The 27,764-nt window shown below is 43.0% G+C and overlaps 1 protein-coding gene across 2 annotated transcripts in view; it reads left to right on the forward strand.

Moving 5' to 3' along the window:
* Positions 1-1,186: 1,186 nt before the first annotated feature.
* Positions 1,187-27,764, forward strand: part of LOC117005836 (N-terminal EF-hand calcium-binding protein 1-like) — a 74,549-nt gene continuing 47,971 nt past the window's right edge. Inside the window, exons 1-3 of one of the 2 annotated variants that reach the window (XM_033077901.1) lie at positions 1,187-1,496; positions 4,931-4,955; positions 14,769-14,877. In XM_033077901.1, coding sequence (XP_032933792.1) covers positions 1,455-1,496; positions 4,931-4,955; positions 14,769-14,877 — 176 coding nt within the window. In that variant the 5' untranslated portion in view covers positions 1,187-1,454. The remainder of the gene's footprint in view (positions 1,497-4,930; positions 4,956-14,768; positions 14,878-27,764) is intronic. The other variant, XM_033077910.1, reaches the window with a different exon arrangement.

Raw genomic sequence — 27,764 nt, forward strand, 5'->3', positions numbered from 1 at the left:
CTGGGACAGCCGGTGGCGCCTCGCTCCCCTGCTCCTGCAGCAGCCGCGACTGAGAGGCTGCCCTGCCCTGCTCCATCGGACTGTGCGGATGAGGAGGGGCATCGGTGACTGGAAAAAGGGACTGGGACTGAGTTTCGTTCTGTTGTGTCACTGATTTTTTTTTCATAGCTGATGTTGTTTTTTTGTTTGTCTTGTGGATATATCAGTAAAGAACTGTTATTCCAAACCCATACCTTTTGCCTGAGAGTTCCTGAATTTCCAAATTATAGTAAACTGGGAGGGAGGGAATTTTTCACTATCCATTTTTGAAAAAAAAAACCAAAAAAACAAAACAAAAACCCCAAACCTTTTGCCTTTTTCTTTTCCTGGCAATACTGTCCCTTTAAACCAGGACAAAGTGCATGACATATTGTTGGCTTTTTGCACATATTGGAATAAATGCTATATGTATAATGTTAAAATAGCTTTTCTGTATGAATATAGGCTTTTTTTTCTTTTCTTCTAACAGCAAAAGTTAGACATAAGTTTTTTAGAGATAGTATGCTTAAACTACCCACTTAGTTAAGATAATAGCCGTGAACCTGCGATGGGAACCCTGCAGCTGACACGACAATTATCAACACTCACCGGCTGCAAAAGGCAGGGACCACCACCCAAATTAAAAGGTATTAAGAAGAGAATTAATGCCACAAGCCAAGAAACACGCATACTCTAAAAAGGCGGACCCAAGGAGTGGCCATGCTAAACAGTTCCCAGAAAAAGTTTGACTATGCATGAAGGACTGTGAATATGCAACAGGTTGATGTAATGCAAAACGTTTGTAAAGGGGTGTTCCCGAAGCAGCCGAGTGCTCCTGGCAGCTTGCCAAGCCCCCGGCCGTTTTAACCCTTTGCTTTATGTTTGTCTCCTATTGTCTTTTTATTAAACCTTTTAAATTTTACCAGAACCGTGAAACGTGTTCTATTCTATTCTATTCTATTCTATTCTATTCTATTCTATTCTATTCTATTCTATTCTATTCTATTCTATTCTATTCTAGCACGTTGTTGTCAGTCCCGAGCGCTTTCGCAGAGCTGCTGGGGGTCCCCGCCCCATCGCCCCTCCGCGCTGCCGAGACTTCACCTGCGGGCGGCGGCTCGTGGCTTTCTTGGGAAAGATCTCCCAAAAGTGGCAGTGCTGAAGGGGAAGGCGGCCAAAACCGTGGTGAACGTGGCCTGACAGATCACAAGACCCAGTTTATTTCATGGAGAGGAAGCGAGTGTCTCTAGAGCGCGGCTGGAGGATGCAACAGGGCGCGCTCCTCCCGCAGCGCACGGCGAGCAGCGCCCACTTCTGCTCCTGCCCTGCACGGCCCTTCGCTTCCCGGCTCTTCCCTTCCCTGTCCTGCCCTGCCCTGCCCTGGGCGGGCTCGGGGCGGGCAGCTCGGCCCAGGGGACCCCAGGCTGTGCCGGAGGATGGCGGCGGAGCGGGGAGCGGGGCTGCGCATCTTCCGCGATGTGAGTGAGTACGGCACCCCCGCACGGAGCCATCCTTCCAGGGCACCTGCGAGCGCTTGGGGAGGGGGCACTTGGTTGCCTGGTTGGTTACGCTTTGCCTTTTTCTCCTTTTTCTTTCTCCATACTTCCCTCTTTTTTTTTTTTTTTTTTTTTTTTTCCCCTTATTACTCTCCTCCCCTCGGTGGAAGGGGCTGAAGAGCCCAGTGAGACTGTGGATCTTCCCCTATTCCCTTATCCCTTTCCCCTCCCTCTCCCCTTCCCCTTTCCCTTCCCTTTCCCTTATCTCTTTTCCTTCCTCTTTCCCTTTCCCCTTCCGCTTCCCCTTTCTCTTGCCTTTTCCCCTTTCCCCTTCTCCCTTCCCCTTTCCCCCTCCCCTTTTCCTTCTCCCTTTCCCCTTCCGCTTCCCTTTTCCCCTTTCCCCCTTCCCCTTTCCCCGTCCCCTTTCCCCTTCCCCTTATCCTTTCCTTTTCCCTTTTCCCCTTCCCATTTTGCTTCTAATGGCTGCATGTGTGAGGAGAGCAGGTTAGTGTTTGGGGGTGGCTAGGAGAGGTTCTGGGTGAAAACAGTCACCTTTCCAAATAGGTTGGTTCAGATTTTATTGTTTTTATTGGGACAGGGGGAGGGGGGTGCTTTTCACTGGAGTTTCTCACCCTATAAAAGGTGGGTTTTTTTCACTAACCATGCAGGTTCTTCCCATCCCTTTAGACCCTGCTGAATTTGAGGTGCCCAAGGTCAATGTGCAGAGAATCCTAAGCCCCTCAGCCCTTTGAGGGTGAGCCCAGGGAGGTGCCCTGATGTGCCTCTGGCCACACAGCCCCCAAGAGGTGCTGTGCTGGACTGTCACCAAGGGCTCAGCATCTTGCAAGGTGCAGCTGTAAAGTTTTTTTGTCTAAATTTGCGCAGCACAGAGTATTTCTTTGTTCCAAGGCAAATCCTGGTAAAAGGCAAACTCCCACCCAAAGACCTTCAAAGTATCCCCTGACTTGGTGAGACCTGCAAATCTTGAGACCAACTCTGATCTACATCAGACCAGCTCTTGCATTGGCATTATTCCACAACATCAGCTGAAAATGGCATGTAAAGGACTCTTTATATAGATGTCTTCTCTAATATACCCACTTCAACTTCCCAACCCTTCCCCAAATTATTTCAAGCAATTCTCATCTGCTCATCTCCTGATTTCTCTAACCTCCACAGGAAATTGTTTAAATAAGAATTTTAATTGACTTTTATTATTTCAATTCAATTGTATATTGAAAATGCAGTTTTTGGGGTTTTTTTTGTCTCAGAGATACCACTTGTAGAAGAAATGGGAGAATTACAGCCATACATCAAAAAAGCAGAAGAGAAATCTAATTTGCCAGGAAAAAGTTAAAAAACATTAAATGCAGCCAACTCACCAATTTAACTGAAGCACACTGGGTTAAGAACTACACATGGTCAGATTATCTGATAAACTGAGAACTTTTGATTTCATTAAAGTAGAAAAGATAATTCAAAATTATTGGTTTCATTTTTAGTATTTTCTTAAACCAGTGTCAGGTTCATATTTATAGGAAAGCAGATACCTTTCACAAATTTGCAAATAGGAGGGAGGGAGGCTGTTTCTGTGATTCTCCTCTTATATCTAGAGGAAAACCTAAAATCCAAACCATCCCTGCTTCAAAGCAGGGACTGGACCCTGGGGGCCCTTCCTGCTCTGAGAGTACATTAATGTCACATATGTCTTAGATATTTGGTGTAGGTGTGTGATTACTCCTCAGTGAAGTACCCCCACCTATATAAACACATTTAAATTAGACCAGGCAGCAAGAGGTTTGTTGTAAGGCACAGAAGGGGCAGGCACTGAGGTCCTGATGCCACTGGGGAATAGAATTATAGAATCATAAAATGGTGTGGGTTGGGGAGGACCTTAAAAATCATCCAGTTCTAAATCCCCTACCATTGGCAGGGATACCTTCTACTAGACCAGGCTGCTCAGAGCTTCATCCAACCTGGCCTCTGACACTACCATCCACAACCTCCCTGGGCCATCTGTACCAGTGCCTTAGGACCCATACAGGAAAGGATTTTTTTCCTAACATCTATTTTAAACTTATTCTCTTTCAGTTTGAAGCCATTCCCCATTGTCCTGTCACTAAATGCTCTTATAAATAATCTCTCCCCAGAGAGAGAGAGACCTAATGAGAGTGATATATGACTATTAAAGCAATCTCCTCCCTGATCTTATGCAAACTCCCTCTCAAGTGTCTAAAGGATTTTAATATTTCCCTAAGGTTGGGGGCGAGTGGGTTAATTAATTAAAACAAATTAATATAAACTTTAAATAATAATTATAAAATTATAAATATCTAAAATAATTTATTTTAAATCAATTTTTAAAATTACTTATGCAGAAACTTTTGCCACTTTTGCCCCATGGTTATGGGACATTTCTATTTAATTCAAACTCCACTGCTACATCCCTTCAAAAGTCCAATCCTTATACTGAAAATTGAGTGCATGATTTATTTGGATAAATAGGGAGGGAAAATGTAATCTTACTAAGTATATTTCATATTTTATGTGCTTTATATTTGGTCCAATGCAAATTTCAGCTTAGAAACCATCTGTGAAGTCCTGGATGTGGGTCACAATTCTGTTGGTTCGCTGCCAACCCCACCCTACAAAAGACAGTTGTGAAGGTGCTTCAACAGAGCTTGGAGCTTGTCTGGTTTCACTTCTAGCAGCAGACCAGTCATGGCATGTCCTGGAGAAGCTGTTTAAATGCTACCAACATTTTAATAAACCAGAGAGTGTTTCCCTTGCTGTCAGCTCTCAAAAATATACGTGCCCATTTTGAAACACTTCACTGATATTCACAGCAGCAATAGAAATTACATTTGGAAGATTTGCTTTCTTCCCTTGCCTCATTTGTTGCAGCATTTCCTGGATGATTCCCCATTGCAGTTCAGGCTGATGACACTGAGTCTGATCCCTTCGTGCCACTCAGCTCCTCTTCTGACCTATCTCTTTGCTTCCTCCACCCACACAAACCATGAGTCCTTCTCGCCATCTGAGATGCTCAGCACATCCCCCAGCCATCATTCTTGCTCTGTTTCTTTAAGCCACTTTTCTCAAACCTAAATCCAGTATCATGGTAGCCATACAGTGTCAGGTTTTGTGCCTGAACATCATCCTGTAATCCATAAACAAACTAGAAAATAAACTGGTTCTTGTTATGGTCTTGGTTTTTAGTGCACACAGGAAGGTAGGAGTTAAAAAAAGCAATACTCTGTGGGAAGGATGGAGACACATTAAGAACTTCAAAATTTTATGCAGCTTTGTGAAAATGTGATGTAGACTCCAAACTATAAAAATACTAAAACATTGGTTTTTATTAACCCATACAAAACAAAAAAATGACTGTATTCTTTGTCTCTCTTTTTGTTTAGATATTAAGAAGAGCAGACAAGAACGGTAAGATTGCTCATATGTCTTGCCTTCTTCCTTTGGAAAAAAGAATCCATCATTAATTCAGTGTTTTAAATCATGTTTTAAACATCCTAACAGAAAAACCAGACATCCCTCATGTCATTTTATGTTTCTTGCAGATTCAGTGTCATGTCTATATTGTACTCTGATCTTCCCTTCCTTAAGGACAGATCTTATGCTTTCACAATTTGACATTTGTGTTTGATTTGCACTTTGGGTGTATGTGTTTTCCAGTGAGACTGATTCAAGAAGGTTTGAAATGCTTGTTAGTAGCTCCATCTTACTACTTTTTAAAAACACCATAGGGTACATCCAGAAATCAGACTTGTTTTTGTATTTGTTCAGTGTGTCAGTAGGAAGAATAAACCCTTGAATCCAACTCACATATTTATAGCACAGAAGTCAGAAGTTTTTTATTAACACGAGAAGCACTGAACAGTGTCAAACCCACAGATCAGAAAGATTTAACCCTGACAAGGAATTCCCAGTACAGTCAATCCTCAGCAAACAGATACTGTGAGCATTCAGTAAAGAGAAGGTAAGTGGATACCATTGAGAAAATCAGTGATACCTTACAAGGAAGAACTCTTGGACAGCAAGTGGCTGCTGAACCGTTTGGTGGTGGAACTGAGCATGTTGAATAACTGGTTTTCTGTTGCTGAGAGAGAAATCTCACCTCCACAGCCCACTCCTGATTCCTGCCCCAGCTCACGCACAGCAAGAGGCACTTCCCACAAGACCATGGTAGGCTCCTTCAGAGAGCTCAGGAGCCCCAGAATCCATCACTGTGAGAGTTTTTTGGTGGTGTTTCCTTTGTTATCTCCCTCAGTCTGCTTGCCAGTGGTTTGCATGGGCAGTGATGGTGCAAGTTGAATTCCAAGGTGAGGGCTGGCATGGGGAAGACTCCATGCACCTGCAGTGATGCATCTCTAGCTTAGTTACCTGCTGACCACAGCAAAGCTCTGCTGGCATGCCCTCAGACCCCCTGGTGCTGTTTGGAACAATGTGTGTGTATCTGCCCTGAAGATTGATGAGGGTCAGAGCACATGGTACAGAGCAGAACTCACCACTCCCCCGGAGTCCAAAAGAGACTCTAGAGCTTTGTGTGCCTGCCCTGCCCTTTGGGCTCATGCTGTCCCAGTCCTGCTGGATCCACAGCACTTTGGAGGTTAGGAGCACTCCAGTCCTCATTTGGGTTTCCCCACAGCTCATTCCTATGCATTGCTATGAAAATAGGGGGAACAGCTCCCAATATCGGTGACAAACCTGCTTATTCCAGAACAATACAAAACCATATCAGCCCCAGAGACCTTGGTCACTGGTATTCCTACCTGCATATGGTTTCTTTACAACATAATATTGGCAGAAAATGGCTGAGTTCAGTCACTTCAGTTCTGTTAATTTAAGTGCATGAACTTGAAATTATTTCAGCTTTTAGGTCTTGATTGTGTTCACTCAACCATCAATTGCCCATGGGACTTCACTTTGCTAATCTAGCAATGCACAGGCTTGTGCCACATTGATAGGGAGATTTGTTTCAAGGCTGTAAAGTTAAGTGCATTTTCAGAATGGTTATTGGATATGTGACCACTTACTGAGAATGTTTACACTGTTGTCACCATAAATTATTAGCTTTGGTTAATGACTAGTCTACTTACACTTCCAGTGTCACCTCTCTGTGCCAGAGGAAACCAACTATTGGATTTCAGTAACAAATAGTACATTACTGTCCATGACACAGCCCTCTTAAATTCTCCCATATACTTTTAATAGAACCTTCTCTGCTCTATTCATTTGCTTTAAAATATCTTCAGAGAAAATATCACCAAAAACTTTATTAGATTCCTGCTAGACCACAAGGAAAAAATATATTAAAAAAAAAAAAGTGGGTTGAGCTGATAAATGGGAATATTGTATAAGCATTTTTAATTTGAGTTTGTGCACTGTGAGAGTTCAGGTAAGCCTTCCACAGCAAGCAAAGACAAATATTCTTGCAAAGGCAATATAAAATGAGGGTTTAAAAGAGACAAGAAATTCTGCTGAACTGCTGGTACTCAAAAATGCTACAATAATTTATGGCATCTGTGTTAAATTAAGAAAGTCCTTTAGCAAACAGCCATGGGAATGAAGTCATACAAATGGCTTCTTTCTTTGCCAGCCCAGGTACATATATCATTCTGTTACTGGCCTGTTTCTGGAAATATCAGCTATGCAGAGATTCCATGAGAGGATCAGCTTCATAAATTCTATCTGTAGCTCTTATTTCATGGCTGTGCAGCTCTGCTTTTTGTGGAGCCAATCCATGCATGTCCCGTAAATGAAAAGGTCATATGATTTTTTTAAAGGGAGAACAAGACATATGTGAGGATTTTTAAGAACAGTATGGTTTATGACATTGACAAAAGCAACAAAAATCTTGATGGTTCAACACAGGTCAAAGGCACAGAACACCACAAAATAACTAGAGAAAAGTACCCTGCCTTTGCTGGCATTGTGGTAGGGGTCATTTCTCTTCCCCTCCCTCTGGGAAGAGGACAACTGCTTTTGCCCTTTACCCGATCTGTTTGTCATCTCCAACTCTGGATCTCCTCTCCTGCTCTGGAAACATGGCATGCTGTGGCATTTGAGGCTCCCCTTGGCACTTTTCAGTGTCCATCCAGTTAAACCTGGAGGGAGAGACTCCTAGCCCTGTCCTGTAGGGGGAGGACATCTCAGCTGTCTCTCCTCAAAATTCAAGTTGGTATTTGGTTATGGCCTTATTCCAAACCTAACGGCTCCTGCCCCTAAGCTCTTGGATACCCCTAAGCCCTAAGGAGGGCAACTTGAACATGACAGGTTTGGAAAAGATGGTTTCTATGTAGATGCTTTCATTGATTTGCAAATACAAGTCAGCTGTCTTGAAAAAGCACTGAGTAAAACCTATACCCCAAACATTCTTAAAGCTCCTAAGAGGAAGGTATTCAAAAACATAATTGATAATACCTGGTACAGAAGCAGACATTTTTGTAAAAACCCAAAAAGCCTGAACCATAAGGAACACTGTAAACAGTATGCTTCAGGCAGTCAGGAATGACTGCAAACAAATGAGGGAAAATTTAAAAACTGGCTAAACAAAAGAAGACTAAAGCTCCATAGACTGACAAACCTGAATATCAAACAACCAGCAGACTTACAACAGAATATTATTAATGTCAGAAACACTGCATTTATGCCAGGTTTAATTTTTTCCTCTGACATTTCAAACGAGCACTCACTGAAAGCTTTTTCCCCACTAAATATATATATTTTTTTAAATGTATTTGAACTAGGATCTGTAAAATGAAAAATAGTCAGATGAGACAAATCTTTGCATTCTGACATACACCTTCATTCAGTACTCCTGATATCCATGATATAGAACAAGGACGCCAGGCTTTTAAATGTAGAATTCTGAAACTGTATAAAATACTGTGATAATACATGCAGTATGTTGATAACAATAATTGGGTATTTCAGCCTAGCTCTAAAGCAAACATTGGCCCAATAAAAACTGTGGATCATAAGTAAAGGATTCCTTACAATAAGGCAAGTGCAGCAGTACACCCTGTCCCTTTCACTGGTGTCAGTGACCAAAGGGATTGATGCAGAGATTATAGGCTTTTGAGTGACCCAACAAGATTTCCAGAAAATAAACAAATTCTTCTGAACTGCACCTGTATGATCATCAGGAGGAAATCTTGCAGTGCCTACTCCAGAGTCAGTTTTGCAGAAATCAGAATAGATGTTTTCCTATTCATTATTGACAGTGCCATTGCAGAATAAACACTGACTTTACAGGTGACTCTTCTACCGTCTGTGTTGGCTCATGTGTGTGTAGGTGGGCTCTGACAGGTTGAAAGCTGCCTCACTGCAGCAGTCCTCAGACTGTAACTTCTCAGTGGCTCTAGCTTGTTTATGAGAGTACTAGTTTTATATTGTGCCAGAGGATTAAGGGAATATGCCTCTGAGAGGCAGAGAAAGCACCTTGGGAAGGGGATCTTCCCTAAAGTGAACTGTCAGAGTTGGCCTGCAGGTTCTCAAGATTGCCACTTAGTGAGTTAAACTTTTTTCCAAGAAAAATTTTTGAGTTATACCAAAGCAAAGAATGCCAAGTCCTTGATTTCAGCATTTTTTTATCTAGGCCAGTATCTCCTAACCTGGGGCTAAGACATCCTGACATCTCATGAAGATGCCCCAGAAGCTCTGCTCAGTGGTAGCTGCATCAGTGCACAGGCTCTCCCCTCCATACAGACTGGTCAGAGATGTCACAGCATGACAAGGTGACCCATCTCTTGTGTGACCTTCCTGGAGAAAAACAGCAATGTGCAGGAATCCCTTGGGGAAGCTCTGTGCACCATGATACCCAGAAGAATAAGGTCTGAGTGGCCCAAAGTGGTGGTGTTTGTGCTACAGATTTAGTGAATTACTTTGCAGAGCACATTTTCTAAAGAGAAGCCAGAGGACGGAAATTCTCTGAACTGTAACATCCCTGATTTAAGCTCCCAAATTACTCAGTGGATGGATTAGTAAGGCAAAACTATTGCAGTACGTTCCATGAACTCTCACCATACTGCTGTTTGCTTCCTGAACATCTGGATCTACTGCAGATCCCTGCATCCTATTCCAGAGCCCAGGCTCAGTCAGGGGATTCCCCATGCCACCTCCCTGGGTCCTTCAAGTGCTGCAGGGCCAGACTCTGTGCTCCAGAGCCCCAAAAATATTTTCATAGAAATAACTCTATAAAGGGCTGTCACAACATCCACAAGAGATATAGAAACAGCTCCCATCGAGGACTGTGAGGGCCTGAGTGGGTCTGTGTGTGGGAAGATAGGTTGAAAGGATAGTACAGAAGGGACTCTCCTGATGAATTACAGCTGTACTGATTACTGAGGAGTGAAAACATCTGTGCCTGCCCAAAGAGTTTGGGTGTTATAAAAGAGTGGGTTAGCTGGCTACCAGTTGTCGTTTGAGATGGAGTGTGATGGCTGTACTCTGAGGAGGTAAGGGACATGCAGTAGTGCAAGGGACAGATGAGGTAAGAAAATGTTGTTTGCGGGATGGTTAGGGTAATGTGGCTGAAAAATGGATATGTTGGGGTTGGCTGGTTAGCTGAGAGGAGTCAGAGCTGTGTGGTGCTGCCTAGGAGGGAAGAAGTTAAGAGAGAGCTGAGAGAAGTTCGTTGAAAGAAGGCATGAAAAGGTTTCTAATACAGGACTGGTGGTGATGCTAGTCATGTCTGTCTTGACATATTCACTATAACATAATGGTGACCCTGATGTGATGATTGGGATTTGGGCTGTAGGATGAGGTACAGCTTGAGGCTGAGAGCAGTGGGTGAAGCTGCCAGGTTATGGCTGAACTGATTTTGAGACCTGGAGGGATGGTTATCCAGGTGAGCTACTGGGAACAGACTGTTCTGTCTGTATATGCTAATACTGTCTTTAGTGTTAGAACATGGAAAGAAATTGAGGAAAAACTATCAGAAGAGGACAGAGCAGCTATAGATTTGGCTCCCAGCTGGAGATTGCTCTATGAGACTTTAAAAGAATGGAAAACAGTAGGAGGTGGGAAGAAGAATCATGTGTCTCCCAAAAAGTGAAATTAAGTGCCAAGCCAAAACTCCTACACAGTAGTTAGTTAAAATAACTGTATGAAAGCAATTAAGCTGAAGAAAGAACAAGTGAAGCAATTAAAGCAGCAAGATACAGGAAAAGCTGGAAACAGTAGTTCTGTGGTTCAATACATCTCTTTAATGTTGAAATGCTAAAACATATATATTGTTCATGAATTACAGCTTTCTGATTCTTGAACTTTAGTGATATGTACTGTGTGAGTCTGGGGTACTACATAAAGCTTAAGTCACAAGTGTATTTCAGAGCTAAGAGAATCCTTAGGTTGATGCTCTATACTTATAAAAGCCAACCTAAAGCAGACAAAAAAGAAAGTTAACAATCAATGAGAAAATAATGAAAAATAGTTAATTGAATTGGATGTGGTTGTTATGCCACCGTAAGCTTTCACTTTGAGTAATGAAATTGGAATAAATTGGTTATATGTGAGGTGAAACTTAAGTAATGAGGAAAGGTAAATAGCAGATCAATTTAAAGGACCTCTGATAATCTATAGCATGCAGAAAATAAATTTGAAGCAATTATCTCATATCTAAGAACTTGCTGAAAGAAACAATCACAATGCAAAGCTAAGCAAACTACTTGTGATATTTGAGAACTAGGATGTGGAGCATATGTCCTTCTTGTGATGTGTTGTCCAAGCACTTGTGTAGCTGTTGGTTTGAAGTAAAATATGTGAATGTCCTTATTGTGAGCAATTGTATAACTCTTTGAAGTGTTATATGTGAATGTGCTATAATGTCAATATACTTAAAGGGGGAATTTGTGGGAAGATAGGTTGAAAGGATAGTACAGAAGGCAATCTCCTGATTAATTACAGCTGTACTGATTATTGAGTGGGAAGACCTGTGCCTGCCCAATAAGTTTGGGTGTTGTAAAGGAGTGGGTTAGCTGGCCACAAGTTGCGTGAGACTGAGAGTCTGCTGCAGTTTGGGATGGAGTCTGTGGCTATGCTGTGAGGAGGTAAGGGACAGACAAGGTGAAAACATCCTGTGTGAGGGACAGACAGGATTAGGTAGCTGGGTGAGGGACAGGTTGGGGTTTAGCCCGTCACGTAGAGAGGAGAGAAGGAGTCAGAGCTGTGTGGAGCTGCCTGTAAGAAAAGGAGTCAGTACAGTGTGAAGCTGCCTATGAGGGAAGGAGTCAGAGTTGCTTTAGAGAAGTTAATTGAAAGAGGGCATGAAAACCTTTCTAATAAAGGATTGGTGGTGATGCCAGTTGTGTGTCTTGACATAATTACTGTAACATCTGTATTTTGACTCTTGGCTTTTCCATGGCAGAAGTGACTTTGAGCACTAATTTCCCGGTCCCTTCCTGGTGAATAAATACTCTCTGTCCCAGGGAGTTTTTCTATTTATTAACTTCACTTATCTCTTCTTCCTTTGCTAGTTGTTTGCCTACAAGGGCAGAGATCTGTGCTTATGGATCCCCAGACCCTAAATAGCTTCTTCTCGCTGCCTTGGTAGTGTGCATGCTGCCAGCCTGGAGGCAAGCTTGGCACTGTCTGACTGAGCCAAGACAAGCTCTGAGGTCAACTATCCAAATCATTCTAAGGTGAGCCCCAGGATGAGCTCTAGCCAAGTGTGGTTTTCCTCTGATTGCCAAAAACTTACACATGGCTCTTAATAGTGCCATAAGCCCTAGGGCTGCCGTTCAGCCACGTAAGCTCTATCTGATGTGCTCCTGATATGAAAAAGCTGTTTTTTAACTGCTGAGAATGCCTCACAATCCTGACAGGATGCCCAAAATAGGGGACAGTGGAAGTGCCTTAGTTGTTCTCTAGCATTTGCTGGCATTTGTGTGAGGCATCCTTCTCTACATCACTGTAACTTCCTTCACTGACTATAGTCTCACCATTTGCCATCATCCTTGTGCACACAGACTCCAAATACATCTGTGCTCTTGTCCATTATTCCCTTGACACCTTTTGACTTTCTGAAATCGCCTTTCAACTCGGTGTGTGTGACTTTCCTCTGTCAGATATGCTGCTCTCTACTGAAGTCATCAGCTACCCAAAGCATATCCTGGAGATGATACTAGTGCTTCTGCAGCAGGCTGGCTGAGGGCTATCCCTTGGGCATGTTTTACACAGAAAAGCATCTGTTCAATAGACAGGTGAATTTTACTGAAATAAACGTGAGAATGCAATTGTAACCTGAAGGAAGGCTCCTGTAAACCACTGTGTGAATCTATTTCTAAATTTGCAAATGCAATGTGGGGAGACTCATTTTACTGTTTATATTTTCATTTATTTGTCTGCTAGTTGAGAGACAAAGGAGAGCAGGTGACTGTGCCTGTTTATGAAGAAGCCCTTATTTTGAAAAATGTCAGAGAAGACAGACAAAAGCAGGCAAGTCTTGCAAAACAACTTCTTAAATAACATTGCCAAGGCAAATACAGCTGAAGGTTGATTTCCCTGATGGATGCATAGCTTCAGAGAAGTTTGCTTTTCATTACTCATCCTTCCCCTGTTCCTTTGCCAGTAGCAAGGATTGAAGGATCTCTAATGAAGGTTTTTGCTCAGCTGCTCTGTAATGCTTAAACCAGATGGTTTTTATCTGGGCACTCCAAGGGCAGTGAGCTGTGCCCAGGGCAGTGGTGCTGAGGATATGTGACACAGCCTTTAAAATAAAAGCTATTCTTGACACCCGAGGGGGGAAAAATTAAAAAAAAAAACCACCAAAAATCCAAAAACCTGTTTAACAGCACAGGGAGCACTTGTTCAGCAGTGGGTCTGAGCTTCATGTGAGCACTGAGGAAGCACAAGGATGACCCCTGGCACTGGTGCCCTCCTCAGCTGCTCTGGCAAATCAGTTGCACTCTTACAAAATCAGAGAAATGCCCTGGACAAACAGAGTGAGTTTTTTTTTTTGGTTGGGTTTTTTTTGTTGGTTTTTTTTTAGTGAAAATAACTACTATAAAGTCTGTAAGTACCAAACAGGTTCAAGAGTGCTTGTGTTTTGCCAGAAACTATCTCAGTGATTTGTCACTCAATGTCAATAACATTCAGAATATTAAGAATAAACAGCAATGAACCAAAAGGCAAATTTAAAGAAAATAGCTAAAGTACCCACTCTGTTGGTAGAGCAGTGATTTTTCTGGATTTAGATAAAGCCAATGATCCTGAAGGACTGAAATAACTTGTTTAATATTTTTTCATACCCCAGGCTGTTCTATGGGTAAACTCCTGTGTTTATCTCAGGAAAGTTGCCAAAAGTCACTAGTTTATTGGGCATGTGTGTAACTTGCATACATATCAGCCTTTCCAGCAAAGGATAAAGCTGCAGAGGTGGTTTGATTGTATGTGTAAGAGCATGGCTATGAGAATGCTTAGCCCAATATTTTGATATTCCTCCTCTGTAACCAGAGCCAAATGGCAAATGTATTTAGATTCTCACCTAGGTAATCATTGTAGTTTTTGGACCTTCTTGGTTTCTGACTCTTGAAGATCTTGACATTTTATTTTGAATGTAATGATGATCATCTCCAGCTACAATCTGCTTTTTCATATTAAACATTTCAAAATGGTTTTGTTGAAGCAGACATTTAATTTGTACAATTTTTGAAACCTCTTCAACATATCTGAAGCTGTATATTCCAGACAAAGAGCTTATGAAGTAATAGCAGGAAGGTAAAAAAGAAGGAAAATTTCTCAGCTCTTCAAATCTGCCTACTGGAGTACAGAATGTAGTCACAGGAATTAGATACTGCCTTTATAATAAATTCTTCATCACTATAAAATTGTCACAATACTTTGTAGATTAGTCTGATGCTTAGATCATCTTAGTTTTTATCCTCTACAGTTTTTTAGTGCCCTATGGGGGTTCAGTATATTACTGAAGGAAAGAAAGAAATGTGTGGATTTACATTTAGTAAATTTAGTGCTACCCAAAAAAGATATAAAGTGTTGGCTATAAAAATATTCTTTATGCTTCATGCGAAGGCTCCATCAATTTAGATTATTACCCAGGTACAGTTTAATCAACAAACAACTTGTTTGCTGACTCTGACCCTTCCATTTAAAATGTTACGTTTCTGCATTTAAGATGAAGACCTAGAGGCTTTTAATACTTTCCTCTTCTACTGCATGAAGTAAATAAGAAAAAACATGAATGAAATTAAGTAAATTTCAATTTCTTCATTGTTTCAGATGATGGAAAGCTCTCCTTTGATGAATTCAAAGCTTACTTTGCTGACGGAGTTCTGAGTGGAGAAGAACTGCATGAACTTTTTTGCACTGTTGATACACACAATACTGAGTAAGTGCCCCCTTCTTACAATTCTAGCACCACTTTCTGTACTTGAGAATGAAAACAGACATCAGACTGGTTTTAGGAAACAAGTTTATGTAGCAAGCTGCTTGAGGGAGGCTAGGCTGTGTCATATGGTTATAAACTCTGTAAGTGAAGTGTTCTGAGAACTTGTTGAAACATTTGCATAGTCCAATAAATGTGATTTGGGTACTGAGAACACAGGGTGGAAACAGGATGCTTTCTGTGTTTCCCCCAGTACACAAAGAAAAGTAACTGAGATCTCCTTTAGGCTTAAATATGAATTCCTCAATTTCACTGAGTCATACTGAGATGAATACTTGGAGCAGATGTTGAGAAGGAAATAAAATAAATGAAGCAATTATATATAGTAAAGAGTTGAAAAAAACATCCTGTCTGGTGGCATGGTATTTATGCTGGTGTCATCCCTTGGGATATTCCCATTAGGATTGGGTTTACCCAGCCACAGGGAAATAAGCTGACAGGAATGACATGAAGTTCAGCAAGAAGTGCAGAGTCCTGCTTCTGGGGAGGAACAACCCTAGCTTTTGTGGGAAATTTAATCAAATTAAATGTAGTTTCATAGTAGAATTCACAAGATTTTGGAGTTTGTGCTAAAATAATGTCCTAAAGTAAGCAGAGGAAATGATACTTAGTCTTGTGGGGAATAAAAAATACTACAACCTTTATAAGGTGATTAAGGGATGGAGACAGGGAGCAGGAGTCACCACCCTGGAGGTGTTTGGGGGATTTGGCAGTGCTGGGTTAACAGTTGGACTCGAGGGTTTTAGAGGTCTGTTCTAAGCCAGACAATTCTAAGATTCTATGGTACCATGCACCAATATATGCTGGAGCTGCTGGAAAGCAGCTTGGCAGAAAAGGATATTGGGTGAACACCAAGTTGAACATGAGCTTACAACCTGCCCTTATGGCCAAGAGGGTCAATGAATGGTATGAATGACCTAGAGTCAAAAACTTCTTTCAGAGCCAGACTCATTCACACAGCTTTCAGCTTCCTCACATGTACCACATACCTGGTACAAAAGTGCAAAAGTGGTTTTAATTTACCATAATTCCATTTGTCTGCAAACACCCCAATAAGGGCAGAAACTCTTGATACTAATCAATATTTCTAAGAAAAAGACAGGTGTTCTACATCTGTTTCTCTTTTTATTTGTAAAGCGCTTTTAACTTGGAAAATATTTTAGTTTTCATTTCTATTAATTATACCCTATTTTTTCTTTAACAGAAAATATATAAATCTGAAAAATATGTGGAAAAGTGAGGATAGCATTATGGTTTTCCTCCTGGTAGATAGGAACACCTGAAGGATTGGTGCAATTTCTGAATGCTGCTGCAATTAACTGAAAATAGGTACAGTAATTTCACGAATACAAGCTGCACCAATTTGACCAAAATTTTGGTGGAAACCCGGAAGTGCGGCTAATATTCCGGGGCGGCTAATCTATTAACAAAATTCTAAAAGCTGCCAACACGGAAGTGAGAGCCCGCGGCAGCCCCAAGCCAAGCTGGAGCCCGGCCGGCCCCGGCAGAGGTGGGAAAGCCTGGCAGAGGCGGGGCCAGCAGTGTGGGGGCGGGCGGCAGAGCCTGAGCCAGCATGGCGGGGGAGCCCGGGAGAACTGGGGCTAGCAGTGCAGGGGAGCATGGCAGAAGCAGGAAGGCCGGCGGGTGGGGCTGCCTGGCAGCGGGGGAAGCCCAGCAGAATCGGGGCCAGCAGCGTGGGGGAGCCCAGCGGTGCGGGGGCCTGCAGTGCCGGCCAGGGCGAGGAAACGCGGCGGCGGTGCAGACGGGAGGGGGCGGCCGGCGAGCCTGGTGGCGGCGGCGGCAGCCCTGCCGGCGGGGCGAGCGAAAGCGCCGCTCGCGAAAGCGCCGCCGCCGCTCGCGAAAGCGCCGCCGCCGCTCGCGAAAGCGCCGCCGCCGCTCGCGAAAGCGCCGCCGCTCGCGAAAGCGCCGCCGCTCGCGAAAGCGCCGCCGCTCGCGAAAGCGCCGCCGCTCGCGAAAGCGCCGCGGGGCGGGCGCGGCGCTCGCGAGGCGCGGCGCTCGCGAGGCGCGGCGCAGGGCGAGCGAAAACGGCAGCGGGGCGGGCGGCGAGCCCGGCGGCGGCAGCCCTGCCAGCCGGGCGAGCGAACGCGGCAGCGGGGCGGTGCTGACGGGAGAGGGGGGCCAGCGAGCCCGGCGGCGGCGGCAGCACCAGCCGGCCAGCCCCGCCGAGCCGTGGCGCTGAGCTGGGCCACCCGGCCCCGTCGGCAACCATGAGCGGGCCGAGCCTTCCTGGCCCCGCCCCGAGCCAGTAAAGCCCGCTATGCCGCGATCCTGTTACTAATTGGCCAATTTGTGAAAGCTGCGCACGGATTCTCGCGACGAACGAAAGTGCGGCTAATATTCGGGGTGCGGCTTATCTATTGACAAAGACAGCAACATTGTCGAGGCACCGGGGGTGCGGCTTATAATCCGTGCGGCTTGTATTCGTGAAACTACTGTAATTGCACTGTCATAGCAGCCATCTGAGAGGTCCTTTTCACTGTCCAGAAAAAGCCTGGCAAAAATCTGGGCACAAAAATTACAGAATACATACTGTGAAGTGCTCAGTTTTCATGTATTTCGGGGAATGGAGTAGGTGGAAGATTAAGACAAGCTACTGAATTACCTTTTTGAACCAGAAGAAAAGGAGCTTTGTATTGATGGATCAGCATTTGTTACAGGAGGAGAACCTAGCTATGGGTAGGAAAACATACTTGAAACTTGGATGCAAAACAGCAACAAGAAGCTTCTTGAGTGTTTGTTCTTGCAGTCTTTAAGTGACAAAAGGCTTTAGGGTGACTTTGCAGCTGAAAAATAGTCTACCAGGCTTGCTATTTAACAGAGGCAAACACATTTTAAAAGCCTTCCCTTATTCCTGTGTGAGCTTTTGAGAAACCTGTCAGCAAGACGTCACAGGCCAAATATCAGATGGCTATAGCTTGGTCAGTATAATATAATTTCCTTGTTAGCATAGGTTTAAACAAAAAAGTCTCATGGAGCAGATATAATGAGGCAAAAACTTTACTCACTGGCATTTCCTGATGAGGGCAGGTTATGTAAAATGTCTCAAATTAATGAGCTAGCCAAGAAAAGTATCAAAATGTTCATTGAACCTTGGGAAGTGTTTTAATGTAAGCACTAGGAGAATCATGTACATATCAAACAATCCCTAAACAATCTATTTTTAGATGTTTTTCACTTCCGAATTACCCAAGGAAATGAAATGGAAACGGTGCAACTCAGAAGGAGTTTATGGCTGGTTTTCAGTAGGGGTGGGCAAAGAATTCTGCTCAATTTTGTGGCTAATTGGAGGAGATTTGCACAGATTTTTGTCTCTTATCTAATTAAAATGCAGACACTGTGAAACTCTGGGCAAATCCTTTATCTTCTCTGCTTCTCTTCACTGTTTACAAATTGCCTACTGTAGCTCCCTATCCCAGAAATATTTTTGTGAGCATTGAGATTATGCAGTGATTTACACTACATGTCAATGCCTAGGATAGATATCTAGGGAAGCATGTCATGATCCCTCAGTTCATTTCTTGGAATATCTCAAGATTTTTGTAGCCAGCTTGTCACAAGAGCAGAGTTTGGGTTGTTTCCACCTGTGTTAAATCCTTTAACTCTGCCAGCATTCAAAACCTCACTCTGTGTGCACAAGTCTTTGTACTTTAAAGCCTGAAGATGGAAAAAAAAGAGATGTGGACTTGAGGTGGTAGGCATGGACCACACAGGCAATTTGAATTCCCTTCTCAGCTATGCTGCAGTAATTTTTCAATCAAGTATTCAAAGCATGAAACACTTACAATGGCTTAACACTTCTAAGGGAACTAAATTAGGCAGGTATTAAACCCCACTATTACACAGGCCCTAATGTCAATCTTGTTGAAGTGAGATTTAGATTATTTACTTTTAAAAAGACCACTCCAAGCTAATGCAGTGTGCTTCTCAAAAAGCAGATAGGCTGTGGAAGACTGCTGAAATGAGTAATTACCATTTCCAGTCTGGTAGCAGGGCAAATACCAGAGGGTTTGACTTCCCAGTAATTCAGGTTGTGTCTGCTTGACTGACTAGGATGTCTGCACCTTGGAATTTGAAGCAGTCAGGTGTTCTCTTTTCACAAAGTAAAAGAAGAGTCAATTAGTGCATGATCAGCAGGGGGGGAAAAAAAAAGATGAGTAGGAATTAGTTACTGGTGCATAAAGTTCCCAAGGTGTAAGTTGAATAGGAGTTTATTATGACAGAATGAATTTAAATGTACAATTTTTCTAGACCCTAAAGTACAGGTTATTCATTCAGGTAGATCATTACTTTTACTGTAAATTTGAACTAGCTGAGGGTATTTCCTCAGTACATAATTTGGACATATATTTTGCAGTTTGTGAAGGTACTTCCATGCATACTATTTTTCTTTCTATTTAGGAAATTTATTCTTTTCTATTATATTTATTCTTTTTATTTATTCTATTTCATACCTTTTCATAGCATTTGAAATATTAAATAAATACCATTAAAGACACAGTGTACAAATTGCCTAAATTTTTTAATTTCCATTCCTTTTTCCTTTGGATACAGCCAGAAACAAATGCATAAGACAACCAAACTGTGTGAAGTAGTTTATCTATGCAAAAAGTATTTTATTTTTCCTCTTATTTATTTTTGCTATGATATTTTACCTTTCTTGAAGGCAAACCTTGATTAGGCCATACAATGAGCATTCCTGACAGGTAATTAGTAGAAGGTGACTGCTTTAGGGGGATAGCACTTAACCATTCTTCTGTCAGTGCAGTTTCCAGTGTTGTCATTACTTCAGAGTGAAGCTGAAAACTGATTAAGCATTTGACTGCCACTGAGAGTCACTTCTATTTGTGCTTTCCAGGATCTCGTGAAACTTTTGGGCAATTACATACCATTAAATGGCATAAAAAAGCACTTTTGGAGGGTCCACATTTAGATGCCCTCACTGTGCCAGTGGAAGGAAAGGCTTTGCATTGATGCAGAAGTGATCAGGTCTAGGCTGTTACAGCTCCAGGTTCTTAGCATGCCTTTTCTTCTCTTGCAAAGTAGTGTCTTGTATTTAAAGACCTTAAAAATACTCCAGCCAAACAAATATAGGCAAGAAATCAAGAGCAGTGACTTAAGCTTCAACCTGGAGTTTGTACAGTGATTCTCCTTCCCTTTTTTGTAACAGTTTAAGTGTTTTCCAGGTAGCCCCAATATAAACACACTCTAAGCATCTGGGCAACATCTTAGGCTCTTTTTAAGTTATCAGGAGGTCAAGATAGATCCCCACAGTTTCTTGAATAGGAGCCAGGCCCCCTGAATAAGAGTAATACCAACATGAATGCATATCTGTGAGCAGGAAAGGGACAAGGGCAAGAGCTTATCTTTGTGTCCTAATTTGACATATATTTGATGTGACATCCATGTTATACATCTGTAATGTCAGTTTGGACCTGGTCAGTGTCTGTCCTAACACTTCAAAAGATCTCAATGCACTTTATTTTTATGGAGGTTTGTGGGGGTAAAGAAAACCTAGTGTGATTTTTCACCCTTCTCTCCTCCCCTAGTCTGAGCTCTAAATTCCACAGTCCTCAGTGAGGCTCTGCAGGGCTGATGGAAGCAATGGGAAAAGGTTGTTGGAGAAAATATGAGTGCTGGAAAGGCTTTCTCTGTGCTGACAAAGGGTCGTGGAAAACATGGTCTGCAGGTTGCAGTAATTTTGGAGCCGAAGTAATTTCAGACCTGAAGACCCACATATTCTGTTAACTGAATGCAAAATGTTTTATCCTTCATGTAAAACTGTGTTGAAGCACAGTTGAGGAAGCTCTGCAGAAATACAGCTGTTTTGTATACACATGTTACTGCATGAATAATTCTACAGAAAGTAGAGAAAGGCATCAGAAGCACAGGTATTTTTATACATAGATAGAAACATACAGGAAAAGTTTGAAATTAGTGTTTAAAGGGGTGAAAGCTGTTGCAACTCATTTTGTTGGTAAATCATCTCCTACTTAATTTTAATGTCAACTCTGAGAGCTCATGTTTCAGCAGAGCAAGAATCCTTGTTGTGGTTGATGGTTTAGTGAATAAGCCTTCCCAAAGTCACTGCAAATGTAACCTCCCTTTTACTTCTATCCCTTACCCTTCCCTCCTGCCACTCATGGCTTCCATGGAAATTGTTTTAACATAATGGCATCCTCTGGGAAAAGGTGTCAGAAGATAATGAGAATATCTGGCAGAGTTACAAACTAGGAGATGTACAGAAGGTCTCAAGGGGATTTAGTCTGCAGCACTGCTGGAGAGATAGTGCTTTAAATGCTTCACTGATTACTGACTCTGTGGGGAATCAGACTTATTCTTCTCTCTCTCTACTCATTGGTAGAATGAAGTCCTTAGTCAGGATGCTAGTTACAAAAGCAGGAGGGATGCCAGAAATATTGAGGGCCTGGGGCACAGGCAGCCTCCCAAAGGTAGGGAGGTCCCATTAAACCTTTGTGTGTGGTGTCACTTAAACTGTGCACAAGCCAGAGATGAGTTTGGTGAGGATCTGAGAGCCTTGGCCACCTGCAGCACCAGGCATCTGGGGAGTGTGTCTTGCTGCATGCCCAGCAGATGTAGGGATGGATGTGGTGCTATGAGAGATGTGGAGACACATCTACCCTTGCCTGCCTGAGTGTCAGGGCTGTCCAAGGCTCCCTCACGGGCGGGGAAGTCTTTGGCACCTAAGACATGGTACTGTTCACATGGGCTTCAGCTCAGCTGCCCAGGCTTGGGCATTTAAGATGCTCACACTTGCAAATCAGCCCAGGGTGGAAAGGATAACACAGGAGAAGCAGCTGGGACATGGGTGGTGGGAGAAATACTTGGGCATTTGAAGCAACACTCGATGGCTGTATCATATCAAGTTACTTCAGAGTCTCCTCCTCTATATTACAGTTTTTTGGGGGGTTATGGTTTGGGATTTTTCTTGTTTGTTTTTGGGGGGGGTTTTTTGTTTGTTTTTTGCTGGAGTTGGGATTAAAAGTTTGAGAACTGGTATTTTTTATTTGGATTTAGTTGTTTTTTTTAATTCTTATGTTACAGGGAGTTTTACAGCACTTCTAAGCTAACAAGTTAAAAATGGTGATGTATTTCTTTACAAGGCCTTTTAAGGGCTAATTTGTTTAATTAAGAACAGACACCCAAATTATTTTTACTTTTAACCTAATAATCAAATACCTGTGACTTGTAATGCAAAATTTTTTATCCAATTACACACGATCCTACTTAGACTTGTGAAGAAGAAAAACTTCAGCCTTAAAAATTCCATCTTATTTCACATATATATTACTATAGTCTAAAATCTTAATTTCCAGATTTTTCACCATGTGATATTACACACTTCTATTTAAAAGACACACTAGTGCAAATTTAATAATGACAAGTCCTCAGTAGTTTAAGGGTACTCTAAGTGTGCTAATTATCTCTGCCTTGGATGGTTTCCTTTTGCTTCAGTTGGAAGGCATATTTCAGTTTCGTGCTATTGCTGATCTTTCCCAGTTCAATACAAGTACACAGAAAAAAAAAATCACTTTTAAGTAAAACAAGGAAAATAAAAAAATTAATAACAATATGACATAAAGACAGGATCTTTAATTAGGTTAACTGCAGGACAGTAATTTTTTAAAAGATATTTTTGAATGCAAATTTGCAAGAGGAAAATAATATATTGGGGTTTGACCACTTTTTTTAAAACTGGTTCTTTTAGATTAAATTAGAATTTCCGGGACATGGTGCAGTATTGGAATCAGAAGGGCGTGTTTGCTAATATTTAAGGCATGCAAATGCAGCTATTGGCTTTAACAGAGACTTCTCAAGACCATAGCTATAGATATCAATTTGGAAATGAAGCACATAGACAAAGGCACTGATCAGAGTGAGCTAATTGTACATTTTAGTATTTCACAGCTGGTCAAAACAAGTTCATGAAGAATGATTTACAAAATCCAGATGCTAACAGATCCTCTGGTCAGACAAGCTTCAAATAGAATTTTGCTTGGAAATTTTCCATACAAGTGGTTATTTTTAATGTGAAACGCAGCCTTCTGCAGAAACAAATGGCAATCCCTCTCAGTGAAAAAAATCAAACAGTAATGACTATTTTCAGTTGCCTTTAACTAAATGGAGCTGACTTAAAGCTGGTTCTGCAGAGATAACATTGGCTTCCCTGAGTAAACTCGTTGCTTAATGGTAGATGTAGTTTGGAGACCTGGTCCCTTCCATAATCTGGGTTTCCCAAACACCCACAAGAGTTTCAATACCACTCAAAAATCACCTAGAGAGGTTTTAGAATGACATCAGATAGCTCTGAGGATTCTTAGATGAGTCCCACCAGGCCCCATAGAGTTGTAGGGATCCAACTGAAGCAGCAAATCCCACACAATTTCAGGGTGAGCTGAGAGTTTATTGTTCTCACAGCCATGGTCCTCCACCTCCTCCACCCTTGGTCCATCATCTGTGTTGAAGACAGAGGAAAAGAATGCATTAAAACCTCTGCTTTGTGCATGTCCCTGTTTGTGAGGTGTCCATCCTCATCCTGTAACAGGCTGATGCTATTCCTATGCTGCCTTTTGCCTTTAATGTATTTTACATAGCTTTTTATTTTCTCACACATTTCTGGGCAGCTTCAACTCCAATTGATCTTTGGCTGAATGAATTTTCTCCCTACACTGGCAAGCTGCGTCTCTGTATTCTTCCCATGTCACCTGACCTTGCCTACACTAGGCACACACCTTCCTTTTCCTAAAGAAGATGCCTGCTCAGCAAAGCTGACCTTCTTCCTTGTTCACTTGTTTGCTGATATTTTTGGAATTGCTTGCTCTTGTGCATTTCCAAGGAGTGTAAGAAACTAAAGTAAACATTTCATTTCATCTAAGAATAAATAATTTAATTTCAGTTTTGTGGGGTTTTTAAAAATTTTGTGACAAAACCAGAAATTGAAACATTATCCTCTCCTATGGGATGAAAACTGAAATTTGCTCTCTGTGGCAGAAGAGCCACTGTGATGCTGCATCTCATTTCCTCATTTAGGTTTATGTCATTCAGACGCTGCAAAAAAATCATAGCTCTGCAGCCCTTGTACAATGCTCTACAACTTTTAGCATATACCACAAGTTTTAATAGCATTATTAAGCCTTTTTTAGCAACACAAAGGCTGTTATAGCTGAGATGATTAACACAACTTGTCAGCTATGTAGTCATTGCATCCCTGTGAATGCAAAGGACTTGAGGACTGTTTTTTCAGATGAGTTCTTAAGGGAAAAAAAAAAAACCTTTATTGTCTCCTTCAGTCCTGCCGCAGCTAGAGCAGTAAGTGATGACTCTGAAGTTATCACATAGCCTGGAGCTAATGCAGGGTAGTAAAAGAGCTGTGATCCTGCTGCCATGTCAGAGCCCAGAGAGCCAAGCTGGCTGCTGCCTTTGGGAGCCCAGGGGCTGCACAGCCCAGATGGATCTGGGGTTGAAGGGCAGCAGGAACTTTATCTCTCCAGAGACAGAAGCTTTGTCCCACTTCTGCTCCCTCTTCCTCCTCTCCCTTTTCTGTCACCAGAGGGGGGAGCACCCGAGTTTTTTTCAGCACTGCATCCATCCTACTGGAAGCAGTCTTGCCTCCACTGGTAAGAAACCTTGTACAAACCCGAACAAAAGGTGGTGTTTGCTGCTGCAAAGGAGCCATGAGGCAGAAAATCCTTAAAATGGAAATGCACACGTAGGACTCCTTTGCAAAACACCCTCACTAGTGTTACCTCATTTTGCTGACTCAAGGTAAAATGGTACACTGGTTTTCTTGTTGCAAAGACCTTACAGCTTTTTGGATTAGATTGTCCATGGATGCCTATTCAGTTACCCTTGCATGGTTTAAGTAACATTTAATTCCTTACACTCACAAATTATATGCTTCTACTTAACAAAAGGCAATACTAGCTTCAAACTTTCATCCCTAAAACCAAATTTAGCCAAAAAGACATGCAATTAGGACTGAAAAGATAGTTAGTTCAAGCTTTTGAAATAAATCCTTCTCATATCTGAGAATGAAGAGAGATCTGAAGAAGAAAGTGTAATCTCCAGCTATAATTCATGGCAATGATTTTCCTAAATTAAGTTTGTTCATAAAGTCGTTCATATAGTATTGGATTCTTCAATAAAGTAACTGCTTTATGTTTGTAATTGTAAGATATTGTCTCTTCTTGTGATCCAGGGAAAATATGTGGATTTTCTGCTGGTTCCTCTGCCTAGAGGTGCCCTTTGTCCCCTAGAAGAGTGTGTGTCAGGTCAGGGGATGGATCCATGCACCCTCAGCAGTGGATGGGTGGAATAGCTTTAACCTTGCCTCCTTCCTGGCTGCCCCCAGTGCACAGCTAACTGTAGTGGCCAGAACAAGAGCACAGCTGATTTGTAATTCTACATTTTGGACCACTTCCAGAGGTATCATGGATAAGCACTTTTGCCACAGTTCATTTGAGTGCATTTGCTTATTTTTCTGTCACTAACCAATAGGTATGATCAACTTTCCAGCGATCAGGATTGCTCAGTGTAATAGTCCTTTGAAAATAGCTCATTTTTTTTAGAAAGAGAACATTTTAGACTTGGACAGGTAGAAGGATTGCATCTAGTAGTCAGAGAGCAAATTGAGAATCATCATTCTGATGTGATGTGAATGCATTTTCCTCACCCTCTGCTTTGGTTGCTTATGGTGAGTGGAGGGCTGGTGCCTGCATGTGAGTCATCCAGCAAATATTGTTAATAACATGTCCAGCATTGCCAGATTATGAGTCTAAGCAGAAGCATCCTTGGCATATGTACCCACTGAAATGAGGAACAGGTGCCTGCTGTAAACCTGAGCACTGACTTACAGAAACAGCCCTCTGGTGTGCACCTCACTCCTGTACTGTTAAATACTTGCCAAACTTCTTTAATTATTTCTGTAGCACCTTGCAGGGAGCTTAAAATTGTTTGTATGCAGCAAAAGAATTCCTAGGTTTATTCCCAACTGTTTTTGAGGCTTTGTGTCATTATTTCAGAGAAAATGAAATAATCACTGACACAAAGTTATAGCTTCCCTGCCTAGAACAGCATCTCCTTCAAACAGGGTGCCAAGAAAAATGAAGTCTCCAAGGGTATTTATAATAGAAGGAAATACTGAGTATGCTAGACAAAAAATCCATATTCTGTGTCTTATCTGTGTTTTTTCACAGGCTTGCTGCAAAAAATGCTTTGGATAATATTTTCTGGTTATTCAGGTGTCCAATTCCAATTGAAAATGAATTCAGCACCTGAATGCTTTTCCATTTGCACTTGTAGTCCATTTGCAGCTGTGCCACTCCTGTCTATAGGACAAACAGCCTGTTGAAAACAGGGATGCTGAAAGGCTCTGAGCCACTCCCAATGTCACTAACATGATGCAGAGGATGTTACAGTAATTTCACGAATACAAGCCGCAGCAATTAGACAAAAATTTTGGTGGAAACCCGGAAGTGCGGCTAATATTTGGGTGCGGCTAATCTATGGACAAAAATGTGATATCTGCCCTTACCTAGTATCATACCAGTCCAGTCCCGAGCCGAAACACTTTGAAATCCATGGTTTCCCGTTGTTCCGACGATGAACCAATCAGAGAACAGCTTATTGCCTGCCTGTGGATGGCGGCGTTACTGAGGGGCGGGGGTTGTTATCGGGGTGAGTTACCTCGGCGAGTTACCTCGGCAGTTCGATAAAAGTGTGTGATATTTCTCTGTACTTTTTAAAGTGTTTTCAGTCTTGTGCGGCTGCAGGGCTGGCTGGGCTTGCAGGGAGAGGGCTGAGGGAGCTGCTAGGCTCGCAGGGAGAAGGATGAAGCGGCTGCTCGCCCTGCTGGGAGAGGGGTAGAGCAGCCGCTCGCCGTGCTGGGAGAGGGGTAGAGCAGTCACTCGCCGTGCTGGGAGAGGGCTGGGGGGGGCCGCTCAGCTCACAGGGGGAGGGGCAGAGCAGCCGCTCGCCCTGCTGGGAGAGGGGTAGAGCAACCGCTCGCCCTGCTGGGAGAGGGGTAGAGCAACCGCTCGCCCTGCTGGGAGAGGGGTAGAGCAGTCGCTCGCCCTGCTGGGAGAGGGCTGGGGGGTGCCGCTCAGCTCACAGGGAGAGGGGCAGAGCAACCGCTCGCCCTGCTGGGAGAGGGGTAGAGCAACCGCTCGCCCTGCTGGGAGAGGGCTGGGGGGGGCCGCTCAGCTCACAGGGAGAGGGGCAGAGCAACCGCTCGCCCTGCTGGCAGAGGGGTAGAGCAGTCGCTCGCCCTGCTGGGAGAGGGGTAGAGCAACCGCTCGCCCTGCTGGGAGAGGGGTAGAGCAGCCGCTCGCCCTGCTGGGAGAGGGGTAGAGCAGCCGCTCGCCCTGCTGGGAGAGGGCTGTGGGGGGCTGCTCAGCTCACAGGGGGAGGGGCAGAGCAGCCGCTCGCCCTGCTGGGACAGGGCTGGGGGGGGCCGCTCACCTGTGGGGCTGAGCGGGGTGTCTGTGCCAGCACGGAGATGTGGCTCCGCTCGGAGCTCAGCCCGCGTGGCTGAGCGGCTGTTTAAAGGCAACGCAGATCCATTGGGAATGCTCGCAAAATGACCACACTATTGTTCCTGTCTTTTTTGGCTTGTAAATAAAGGGTGTGTCTTTTTTCACTTGGAAACAATGTTTTCGAGGTCGGCAGTAAGCCAGTAAGCCCCGGCGATCCCACGATTGTGTTACTAAATGACAACTTTGTGAAAGTTCGCAGCGAACTAAATTGCGGCTAATATTCCGGGAGCGGCTTATCTATTAACAAAGGCAACAATG

The sequence above is a fragment of the Catharus ustulatus genome, chromosome 1, assembly GCF_009819885.2.
Source record: "Catharus ustulatus isolate bCatUst1 chromosome 1, bCatUst1.pri.v2, whole genome shotgun sequence".
NCBI lineage: Eukaryota > Metazoa > Chordata > Aves > Passeriformes > Turdidae > Catharus > Catharus ustulatus.